The sequence below is a fragment of the Rhododendron vialii genome, chromosome 6a, assembly GCF_030253575.1.
Source record: "Rhododendron vialii isolate Sample 1 chromosome 6a, ASM3025357v1".
NCBI lineage: Eukaryota > Viridiplantae > Streptophyta > Magnoliopsida > Ericales > Ericaceae > Rhododendron > Rhododendron vialii.
Window position 1 is genome coordinate 14,265,413 of NC_080562.1, and position 12,491 is coordinate 14,277,903.

A 12,491-nucleotide genomic window follows, 5' to 3' on the forward strand; every position below is an offset into this window, starting at 1 on the left:
GAACTATTTAATGTCACTCTGGACAGAGGCATTCAAATCCTCCTCAGTGCGCAGCGAACTGTTTCTCTTCACCCTTGTTGTTCACAACAATCATTGGCTTGTCACCAGGACTAGCAATGACCTTGAAGGGTCATAGCTTAATGTCACTTTGCACAGAGGCATCATTAAATCTTCTTCCAATGAGACGTTTTGCATCTGAGAAAAAACAAAGAACCACGAATAAGCATATTTAGCAATCTTGCGTCACAAAAACATGAATCCAATAATCCAGCCAGAAAAATAAAACATTGAAAGAAACCCTCTTTTCAGTAATTCATGGTCATCTATTCACCACAAAACAACATGGATTAATGAAATACTCCATTCATACGCACTCCATCCAACTTCACTCTAGTCATACATATTTATCTTCCAAAAAAATACATTTGTTGGTTGCAAATTTGCAGTTTACTAATATCTCAAATGTTCCAATTGCAGTTCACTTATGACAAAGGGCATATTTTTGTCTCCGTACATTTGAAAGAGGAAGTGAGACACCCATTTGATTCTTCTAGGCATGGAGTGCTGAAACATAACAGGACAATGAAAAGAACCCTAATTGGAAAAAATAATGGGACAACATATTTGCTCAAAACTTGTATAAATCAGAAGGTAGTTACGAAATCTGAAAAAAAGAAAACCTAATTGGAGAGGCTTAGAAAACCCTAATTTTATGAAATCTGAAAAAAAAAAAGGACCTAATTTTTGTGTGTGCACATTAGTGAAAGAATCAAATATAGATTAATGGAGAGGGAAGTGACAGAGATACCTGTGAGAGAGAAGAGATGGTGGTGGTGAGAGAGAAGAGATGGTGGTGGTGTGTCGGTGGTGGTAGGGGTGGCCGTCGGTGGTGGTGCGTCGAGAGGGGAGTGTGTGAGATGGAGGAGAGAAAAGAGGAGATCGTGGTGGTTCTGCGTCGGTGGGGGAGTTTTGGGGTGGCTGTCGATGGTGGTAGTCGAGAGAGGAGATCGTGTTGAGTGGGAGGCTCTTCAGACGTGGGTGGTGCTTTGAAAGAAAGAGAGTAGCTCACCCGATTCAAAAAATTCACAACTTTTGAATTTGGGGGTTTTGTTTTTTTTGAAATCAACCATGCTATAACCACACCCAATTTACACACCTAAATACACACCCACTCATATAATTTGTGGCCCCCACACACATTAGATGTGTAAGTGTGTGTGGGGGCCACAAATCATGTGAGTTGGGTGTGGTTACAACAGAGGAATGGGACCCTTAGAGCTTTCCACATAGGATCATTATAATGGTCGGTATTTCAGTCGTAGCTGAAAGTAAAACAGAAAGTCTACAGTTACCGATCGGGAAATCCCGATCGGAATCCCGACGCCCTGCCGGGCACTCTCCGGCCACCGGATGGCTGATCCGATCTGTCCAATAATTCTAAAAAAAAAACCGAGTGGGCCTACGCGAGAATAAATGGCATCGGACGTGTGTAAGTGGCCGATCCAAGCACTCCTTTTTTGGTCGATCCAAACACAAATTCGCCCTTACTTATCCAAAAGTAATACTTACCGATATCCACTGGAGCTAATTTTTTATAGGGCCCCATAAAATAATATTCAAAAATTTATGGATATTTTTTTAGATTTTTTCGGAATCCAAATAGAGTCAAACGCGTTTGTCCCTGCGGATTGTCCCTGCTCATAGCAGAACTGAACACAGTGACTACTATTTATTATTGTTTCAAGAATAATTTAATTTTTTGGATCATTTTGTAGAATCCGAGTTGGACCCAAAAAAAAAAAATTCATATGCGCATATCTGTGCAAGAGGTCTGTGCGCAAAGCCCTTTCGGTAAGGATCCCGTTTTCCCTACTAGAACGACCGATCCGCCCCCTTCACTCCCTTCCCGTCTTCTGAAAAATCTATCCCCTTTCGGGTTCTCCGTTGCTCCTCAACTCGTCCTCCTTCCATAGCTCTGCTATACACAAATTCTCTGCTGAAACTTCCAACTTCACACATTTTCTGGAGAAAATCTCACATCCATGGAGCTGGCTTCATCGACGCTCATCAGGGGTTTCCGTTGTTTTCCAGCGAGATTTCACACCGCCACTTCTGGGCAACATCAAAGGCTACCATCTCTCCAACACAAATTCACAGGCAAGCCTTTTCTGTTGATGATGACTTATGCTCCGTTGTTTGTTCGCTGAGAAAACGAACAGTCGTATACATTGTTGAACTTTATTACCAGTAAATAGAAATTAAAGTGGTGCCGACTTTGGTTCAGGTTGTTTCTGTTGGAAAAAAAAAATGGTTTGATAAATAACCTGTCAAGTGTGAATGAAAGTTTGAGTTGGATGAGTCGTTGGATTGGGTAGCATTATAGAGTTGTGTCTGTTCGTCGACAGTTATTCAGATGCACAGTGGCCTTGTGTCCGTTCGTCGATAGTTATTCGGATGTGTGGCCTCACTTCCTTGCGTGACTATTCCGAAAAGTTCATTTGTTTTGTATTCAATTTTTAATGGAGTTTAGGTTTGGTTTTTCCACAAGTCTTTTGAGTTAGAGTCTTCTCATATTAGATAGTACAAAACACGAGTCTGTCCACCACTCCACCGATTGTAGTGCTGCTTTGAGGAATTCCGATGGGCATATTCTGAGAGATTGACGTTGAAAGATTCCGTAAGCAACGTAGTGGGGATGAGTTTGTTAAGGACGTAGTGCTGCCATGAAAGTAACATATAAGTATACACACTGCATGGCACTAACACAAAAATATACACACTGCATGACGTTAACACAAAAATTCTTCTCTGTTGGTGGTTGGAATTTCACCGCTTCTATTGATGACTTACGCTACGTTGTATGGTGGCTGAGAAAATGTAACATGTAGAACGAAGAACTTGTATAGACGTGGAAAACGACGTTGTTTGGACTTAATTACCAAGAAAAAGAACCAAAATGACGTTGAACATGGTTCAGTTGATTTCTTCCTACTTTATGGAACGTATTGCACTTCATTTTGCTCAATTCTCTTGGCTGATGAACAAATTGTTTGATCTGGTTTACTTTAATTGTGATGCTAACGCCTGCCCATTGGCAAGTAAATAATGCCAAAGCTTTTGATATCCGGTGCACATTTCATTTGTTTCATCACACTTTCTCATATTTATATATAGTATTTCAATATTCCGATTTCCGACACCTTTTTTTGTTAACATAACAATGCCTAAGATGGCCTGTGGTCAGTGTTACTCTGACTTTAATTTTGGAAGTACCAGAATTAACATTACCTATCTTCATTCTTTTCAATACTTGGCTTCTTACCCTGGGACGGAGTTGCTCGCTTGTTTTCTAGTAGTTGGTTCTTAATTGTTATTAAGAAAAAAACACCATGAACAAAAGGCCAAGAGGATATTTTTCGGAGACTAAAACACCAAAACAAAGGAGCAAAACTCCTAGGAAAGCCAGAACTGGTTTAGAGAAAAAACCAAAACAGCTACTTCCGATGAACCTGCTGGGAGCAATGTAACAAAGCCCCAACAACAACAACTAAGCCCAGCTCCTGGCGGAAACTGGCCAAGAGACAACAACACTGTAACTACTATTCTTGTCAGTTGAGGGGAACATTTCTCCAAAATCGTCCTTCAAATCCCTGTTAAATCCTAGCTAGAACTCCCTCAACATCAAGGCCCTTCAATTAATAAATTCTGCAATTACTTTCATACCAAATGTGGCATACGGTTGGTGTGAAGGCCAGCTTCACCACACCTTCTTTCCTTTGTAGTTCTGGAAAATCCAGTTCATGGCCTTAGGAAATGCTGAAAGCTTGTCAGTACACCACACTTCCCCATATTCTTTTCCAAATCAAGCAAGAGAAATGGCACTCAGACAAAATACGGTTGTCAGACTCTAGGTCATTAGAGCATAGGATGCACCTTTCATCGACAATACTTTGCCACCGCAAAAGCCTATCTCTTGTAGAAACGCTGGTCGCTGCCCTAGATTTCCATCTACAATATTAAGGATTGTGATAAAGTCTTGTAATTGTACTGAAAGTCTTGTGAATAGTGTGGATGAACAATAGATATGTCAAAGTATTGTAACAGTAAATCCTAATTATATGGAGTACTATTACAAGGATGTAATTAGTTAGGCAAGTTAATGTTTGTACGTAAGCCATGATGTAAACATCGGTGTCAGTATTCCCTCCTTACGCCTATAAAAGGTGGGTTCTCCCCTTTGTAAAGATCAGGCTAATGAAGCCAAAGTTCAGTGTTCTTTAATAAAATATCCTTTGTCTTGTGTTCTCTCTTTGATCCTAACCTACTTTGTGTTTGTACCCACTTCGTGTCTGCAAACTTGGCTTTTGTGAACCTATTGCCAGACAAATGTGGCCATGACCACAATAGTATACACTCTGTTAATGCATGAAATAGTTGAACTGCTCTTTGATTTCAGAGGGAAAAAGATAAAAAAATGGAGATCAGCCGTTGAAGAAGAAGAAGATGACGTGTACCTGTTTCGTTTGCTGGATTTGAGACACTAAGGAGATTAGGAGATCGACTGTTGAGGCTTGAGTGCTAGAGGAGATGGCTGATTGAAGGCAGAGAGAGAGTCAAGGCAACTTTTGAAGTTTAACCTAGGGCTGATTCTATTATTGATCCTACGGCTATGATTGGAATTGAAAGCGGCACGCGCCTTGTCGCCTTTCGCTAGGCGTGCACCCTTCGATTACTATGTCTTTATCATCTCTCATCTCTGTGACAGTCTCTCATCTCTCGCAATTGATCCTCTCTCTCTCTTTCTCTGACAGTCTGATATGGAATGTTCACATGAATAATTACTTGATTCCTATATTCGTGTTACATAATTTTTGTGATGTCCTTGCTGTATTCATGCCCCATTTATTTAGAATTGCCGTGTCCCACGTCTGTGTCAGTGTCTATATCCGTATCCATATATGTGCTTCTTAGATTGAGGCTCTTGTCCAATCCTTCAACAATCTAAAGCCAAAGCCCTAGTTCCTTATTGGGGAAGGTTTGTTTTGGCTAGTTGCTAGGTTATTTTTCATTGTCCTTGTCGTTCTTCTAGTTTGCTTTCAATTGGAAATACAATTGAAACATGCGTCAGTTGATTGAGGACTAAGAGAAATGTTGTCATAATTATTATGTTGTCTGGATTCTACGAAGCACAAGGTACTGGTATGACAGTACGCTGAAATCTAAATAATGTAGGGTACCGGGTACAGTTATAACAAACATATTTTTATAATATAGAACAATGTATTACGCATAAAATAAATAAAATAGCAAAAAAACCTTGGCGATTTGGAATCCAACATCAAATAACTGTTTACTGCCAACCTTATGGTGCAAATCAAAGTTTAATGACATTATACTAGAAAAGCTATGGCCTGAAATCTTTATCTTAGAATCATGCTAAGCATGGAGGCATGAACTCTTATCAACTTAGCTTCATCTCTGCATTTGATACAACTATAGCTTTAGATATGTTGGGGTACTTCTAGGGTACGACAAAAAACATAGGGAAAAATATCGGTACGTGTTTTGTATGCCAGGTACGTATTTAGAAGGACCATGCCAAGTACGGGTACCCTGTAGGTTACGAGTACAATGGGTTTTAGAAGAACCCTTGCTTCATAGTATGGGTTTATGTGGCCTTTTAGTCTCACTTCTTCGTGATTATGGATTTGTGTGTAGTTGTTGACTTTTTCTGTCAAGCATTGTAATGGGTTAAGGCATTCTCTTTTGGTAATCCTAGTGGTTTTGAGCAAACATGATTCACCCCCCTTTAAGGTAGTTATTTCTTTATTGACATTTGTGGTTTAAGAATAATTGAAATTCATTACTCTTTTCGCATCCTATATCATTATTAGAAAATTTTCTAGAATTGTGGTCATTGATTGGCAGTAGTTATCTCTCTGCATTTACAGTATTTATGTTCTGTTTTGAAAGGATTTAGTAAGTATAAAAAAGCCGCTTATTTCTCATAGTGGAAAGCCCAAACTGTTTGGTAACCATTTCTTGTCTTGCTAACTGTTGAGAAACTCGGTGGGTGTATAGTATCAAATGAACCTATCTTTGTTGAGTTAACTTATGACTCCCTTTAAGTGCCTGTTCATGCTCTTAAAATTCTATTTGAGTCTTTCTCTCATGTTATTAAAGCCTTATCTTCTTGCACGATGTGGGAAATGACCGATTGTGATTTTGCAATACTAGGTTATAACTTCGCAAGTAATCAAGTTAGGCTGCAGTGGCCTTCTCTTGGAGCTGTAGGCGCTGATACGACTGCAGTACATAATTTTTGTACAGAAGAACGGGTGCCACCTTTTGATGCATCAGATTCCACATCTGAAAATGGAGAGCAGACAAAGAATAGTGAGGAGAGGGATGCGAATGATCACATCAAGGCCTGGGATGATGATAAAATGACTCGAGTTTGTGACAAGCTAATTGATGTTTTTATGGTTGACATGCCCAATCCCGCAGAATGGAGAAAGTTACTAGCATTTTCCAGGGACTGGATTGATATCTGTCCTCACTTCTTCAAGCGTTGCCAGGACCGAGCAGAGAGTGAGGATGATCCTGGGATGAAACATAAGTTATCGCGGCTTCGAAGGAAGCTGAAAGAGGTGCTATTTTTATATATATGATGACGTGTGCACACACATTTTTGTTGTAAATCTAATCAAATAAGCAATTACAATGTATGGTGATCATTCCGATTGCTGCGTTCTATTTCTTTTGTCCTCTACTTGCTCGTTGGCAATTTTTTTTGCTAATGAATTGCTGGATTATCCTTTCAGTGGTGCAGTTTTATCTGGCTTTTGTTGCTGGATAGGCCCCGTTTTGTTGGGGGCAAATTCGTAGTTTCTTTTTGAACGCCCGTTTGGTTTGGACTTTGGAGGCATGGGTTGTCAGTGCCATTTACCACCTCAGTTATGGGAGAGACACCCTTTTCTTTTCTGTTTGGAGTATTGTGGTGTTTTAGCTTTCTAGGACAGTAGTGAGTTTTGTGTTTATTTTCTTCTCTTTCAGGGTGCCTGGGGTATGCCTGTTGACTGTAACTGCTGTACACCTCTGTTGTTTCTTCTTGTATATGAATTGCTTACTCTTGTGTAAAGTTCCTATTTAGTGGAGTAAGAATGATTTTCTGAGGGTGGAGGGAAATGGCTGGGAAGTTCTTCTCTTTTATAGACACCAGATAAATGCATGAGTGCCAGAGAAAAAAGAAGAGAACAAACGAAAGCTAAATAATTGATCATCAGCTTACTCCTTAATACGGAATATATTTAATAAAGATGTTTAAATATGCAATATCCTTTCACCTTTTCTTGCATTTGGAGCCTATTTTAAGCTACATCATTGTGAATCAATCATGCTGAGGCTGGTGTGGCCATTTTAGGTTTGTTTTGTTTGAGCTGTTGTTAGTGGGTATTCACTTGAAATGTTTCTTGCCTCAGGTTGATGAAGATGTCCAAAGACATAATGAACTAATCGAATTGGTCAAGGGGGCACCATCTGAGATTGGAGCGATTGTTTCCAGGCGTCGTAAAGATTTTACTAGTGAATTCTTCGTTCATTTTTATGCTTTAGCAAGTTCCTATTATGAAAATCCAACTGAACAAAATGGTGAGAGACTAACTAAGTACTTCTTGAGCTGTTGGGCCCTTCCCTGTTAAAATATTTTCTCTCAAGTTCTTGTTGTCTCTTTAGTCCGTAGATGGAGTCATTAGTTGTTGGCTGCTGCTGAGTGACCATGTATGGGTTTAACTTTTGTTGCATTCAATAGATGTTAGATTAATAATCATGAAGCGGAAAATTTTATCCCTCTTTCCTTTTCTACTTGAAGCATGAGGTTGCTCCTTTTTCTAATTGGATGTTGGTAAGAGGGTTACAAGAATATAAGTTGAACCTCAACTCGGTCATAACGCATTGGCATCTGCCAACTGAAGCAGACTCCTTGTGATAAAAGTGATTGGGTATGTTTTGTTGTTTATCTTGCTATACAAAGTGATAAAAAGTGATTGGGCATGTTCCCAGTATTTGTCAAGCTTGCAGGAGAAAGTTCTCTAAACTTGGATAGTTTAGGATGACTAGATTTACTGGTGTGAGATCGTAGGATTGAAAAACTTATTGAAGGAAAATTTGCGTTGTAACGTTTCTTACAAAGCTGAGTCAGTTGAACTTTTCTTGAATTGAGAGTCCAGCCACTTGGCCCGTAATCTGCCATGCCTGAGTGTTTTTTTGCGTGAGTTGTAAATGCATGGAACATACGTTATAAATATAGATAATCACTGAAAGCATCTTATGTTAACAGGAATGGGAGTGAAGATAAAGCTAATCTTCATAAATAACTAACTGTAAAAATAATCTCACGCAACAATATGCCCTGATAATAAGACTGATGTAGTCGGCATTTGTAGCTTGATTTCCTATTGTGGGAATAGTTCTGGCCTGATCAGGCGGGCACATAAGCCAGCAATTACCTGGGCTGAGCATTGAACTTCTCTCCACTTTGTGTCGTAATGTTGATGCACGCACTAAGTAGCTGTAGAATGGTATCACTGATTTGTGTCAGAAAGCGGAATGACATTGTTATGCTAATACTATCTCCGTTTTCATGTATGAGTAGATTTGGTAAGACTTGGAGACATGTGCTTGGCTGCGGTAGAAAATTATGATGAGGCATCTGAGAGTATTGAGGCTCTGAATACTGCAGAGTTGACACTTAAAGACATTCTCAATTCTCCTGTAGATGTTGCGTGCCAAAAAATAGACCAATTAGCTCAGAAAAATCAATTTGATTCAGAGTTGGGCCTTATGATGGCAAAAGCTTGGTCAACTGCCCAGGAATCAACCATCGGACATGACGAGGTAAACAGATTTCCTTACGGATGTCAACAATATTAATTGTCTGTTTCCATTTGTTATTTTGCTCTGCGTGGTTCTTTCTTGGGAATGTGAGGTAATTGGTCATGGTTGAAAGTAGCTGGTTTTGCATCTTCATTATCCGGTTGTATGGATATGGCGAAGGATGGAGACTATGCATGCGGATCAAAGTGCTTCCCGGATCAAAGTGCTTCCACAGTTCCAATATGGATTGGTTTTATTATTTAATGATGTCATCGTGAAGGGATATGATACACTGTGGACTTCAATCATTTTAGCCAATAGAATTCGGAAGTAATATAGTGTATGCAAGTAAATTTATTGAATTTGTTTGGTGACAAAGAAATACTCAAAAGAGTCATTTCTCATGCACACATTAAGTTTTCAGCCATCATAATTTGTGTGTCTATTCTGGTGCAGGCCAAAGACATGATGTATCATCTATACATGGACGCACTAGAAAGCAATCAGAGGCGGACTCCCCCGGTGCTTAGGATACTTCAGTATCTTCTTGCGGTTAAGGATCCTGATGAGCTATTGTGTGCTCTAAATGATGCGTTCACCCCAGAAGTTGAAATTGAAGGAGAGGGGTCAGACCCCCTGTACACGTATGTATATCAAATTTAACTTCTTTAAAAGAAAATGCCCTCAAGTCATAAATTTTCTTCTTTAAAAGGTAAAAACCAATGCCTAAAGCTAAGAAGCATGGACGCATCAAAGAAGGTTGTGCGTCGTGGCGGACACCTTAACACCCAGAGTCTTCGGACGCTATTGAACATCGTGCTTGACAGTGTGTCATATTATCTCTTTATGTTTTTAGGACTGGACACTCTTCAAACACTTGGATTTGAGATTAGGGTACTTTTTGGACGCTTGGAAATGCACAATTTTGTCACTTAGGAAATCATGAAATTCCCTCTTCTAGTCTTCCTCCACCAAGACGTACGTTTCCATGCATCACTTGGTCTTTTAGGTTGTGTAACACATGAACTTTTTAGTTTTAGAGTTTACCTAGTGTTGAGTTACATTTTCATGATCTATTGATAGAATAACCATGTGGTTTATATATACCCTAGCTCGTTAGTCTCCCCGTGACAGCGTATCATGTACTTTAAAATCCAATGTGTACTTAGGTCCCAAGCTTCCAGATTTTGCTGTTGAATACCTGGCATACTACAGTTTCTGCTGAAGGGATGTTTTCCGGTCTTGAATATATTCCTTTGGCATATCCATCCTTTCTGAAAACAATAATTCATTGTTTAGTACGTAGGGTTTTCCTGGCTGGATCAGAGGGATGGCAATTGGGCGGGTGTCACTCATCCCATCCCTGCCCCCGAAAATGTAATCATTCCCCATCCCTGCCCCGAATCTCCAATGGGGAATGGTGTCACTCATCCCATCCCTGCCCCCGAAAATGTAATCATTCCCCATCCCTGCCCCGAATCTCCAATGGGGAATGGTTTTGCCCCCTCATTTCCATCCAAGATGGGAAATGAGTTTCTCCGCCCCATACCCAAACCCCGTTTTGCCATTTTCAACTATGTTCTGTTGCCTATTTTGTTTGCCTTTCAAAAAGCATAAACAAAAACACTATAAGTGACAGAAAAATAGTTGAACAATTAGTAAAATTTCACTATTCGAACAATTAGAATTTAATATCACTATTCGAGGTGTTTTCCCATTCACATGAACAATTAGTAAAAATTCTAATAAGTAACCTAATTACCCTAATTACCTAAAAATATAGGGTGGATTTTGTTTGTAGTATAATAAATTTTTTTTTGGATCAAGGTCAAGCAATTTGTAGTATAATATTACTCGGGATAAATTGGTAAGTTGTTACAAAACTATTTTGTTGGGTATGGGCTATGGGGCGGTTAATGGGGCAGGGTTACATAATACCAACCCCAACTCAAACTAAAAAAAAATAAAAATGCTATTACATACGGAAAAAATATTTGGGAACCACCCCAATTGGGGCAGGGTTAACTGTCATCCCTAGCTTGATCAGTGGAATGTTAACTAATCTCTGGGGGGTACTGTAGGTTTCTATGAATATATGCACTGAGGGTGCAAATATGTCGCTGCTTCTTTTGTTTCCCTTGGGGTGTTTTTGGATGTTAAGAAATGATAAGAACAGAAAGAGATGGGAATCTTTCACCTTTTCAGCTGAATACAAGAGTTGATAAGTGGTGAGAAATGAAGAAAAATGGAGGGTTCTTACTGATCCATTTTGCTTCTCACCAAATATCACCAGATTTGGTTAGAAGGTCTAATCCTTCCTCTTCTCCTTTTAGTTTTTGTCCTTTTATCGTTCTTTTCGAATGTCTCACGTGATTGAGATATTAACAGGACACCAGAGGAGTTGCACACCTTGATGAAGACTCTGATAGATGTATATCACAGAGGAAGGGGTAAAATTATGCGGAAAGCTAAGGGCTTGTTGAGACCAAAGACCATAAAAAAGATGGAAGAGTTGAAGATGTTAGTTGAGGAGAAATTTATGTAGCTGTTAGTCGTACTTGGTAAGAGCTTTAACTACATCCTTGGTCTGAAATTCATCCAAGTTGATTTGAGTTTCTTCAACTTCATGCATGTCAACCCCTTGTTAGGCTCCATTCTTTAGACTCTACAATGATTATGGAGACGGCAGAATACCCGGTGCTTGAAGTTCAATAGCTCTAATGATTCTGCTTGTGTTAAGCTTTGTTGGAAATAAATACTAGATACGGAGATACAGTAGAACTTGTATACCCCGTTTGACAGAGTTGCACAATAATCTTAGGTTGATTGTACTTTTAGCTATGCAGAGGTATATGTCAGTTATTGTGTATTAAGCCTATTATCTTATGTATCATGGAATTTGAGTCGTTTGGTCATTAATTTGAGTCGTTTGGTCATTATTATGATGGTGTTGTAATGTTGACTTTTACTTGTTTGGGATCATGTACATGGGCGCACTCGTGCTATATTTTGCAGGTTAATTCCAATATTGGCAGATGTGCATTCTGCAGCGTGAATATTCTGAGGTGACTGATTATTACCTGTCATATGTTTAAATAAGGATAACACACTAGTCTCTATATGCAAGTGTAGCATAGTTTGTTTTTCGTTTCAGTTTCCAAAACTTTCTGGGGTTGATTGATAAACTTGAGCATTAGATTGAAACTACTTTTAATTTATCACCAGAGCCCAGGCACGCTTGCAAGTTTAATTTTGATAAAATATGCACAATAGCTTCCTGCTTATGATTTGGTGTTTTAAATGTTTTGTTAATTCTATGAAAATAACAACACAATTACTAAATTGTAATAACAATGTATGTATAGGAATGTGACAGATTTACGCATCTTAAATTCAATGTACTCCCAGAGAGAGAGAGAGAGAGAGAGAGAGAGTATCACGAACTAATAGAGTTTTGTTTCTATTACTGATCATCCTGAACATCTCGAGTTGAAGTAATTTGAGAGAGAGAGAGAGAGAGAGAGAGAGAGAGAGAGAGACTAATAGAGTTTTGTTTCTATTACTGATCATCTTGGACATCTCGAGTTGAAGTAATTTGCAATTAATCATCAGGTTAA

General features: G+C 39.1%; 1 protein-coding gene and 1 long non-coding RNA gene across 4 annotated transcripts; both read left to right on the forward strand.

The window, feature by feature from the left end:
• Nucleotides 1-1,840: 1,840 nt before the first annotated feature.
• On the forward strand, nt 1,841-12,098 carry LOC131329258 (uncharacterized protein At4g37920). Of its 3 annotated transcripts, none has more exons than XM_058362359.1 (7): nt 1,841-2,157; nt 6,238-6,650; nt 7,482-7,650; nt 8,654-8,895; nt 9,331-9,518; nt 11,263-11,435; nt 11,890-12,098. In XM_058362359.1, the coding sequence occupies exons 1-6, from the start codon at nt 2,043-2,045 to the stop codon at nt 11,417-11,419; spliced, it is 1,284 nt and encodes a 427-aa protein (XP_058218342.1). In that variant the 5' UTR covers nt 1,841-2,042; the 3' UTR covers nt 11,420-11,435; nt 11,890-12,098. The 3 variants fall into 3 exon arrangements, with proteins under 3 accessions (XP_058218342.1, XP_058218341.1, XP_058218340.1); XM_058362358.1 differs by lacking the exon at nt 11,890-12,098 and adding an exon at nt 11,523-11,821; XM_058362357.1 differs by lacking the exon at nt 11,890-12,098 and having other exon boundaries at nt 11,263-11,821.
• Nucleotides 7,657-8,536, forward strand: LOC131329259 (uncharacterized). Its single transcript, XR_009200693.1, has 2 exons — nt 7,657-8,012; nt 8,062-8,536. It is a non-coding gene; the product is annotated as an uncharacterized LOC131329259 (long non-coding RNA).
• Nucleotides 12,099-12,491: the final 393 nt, after the last annotated feature.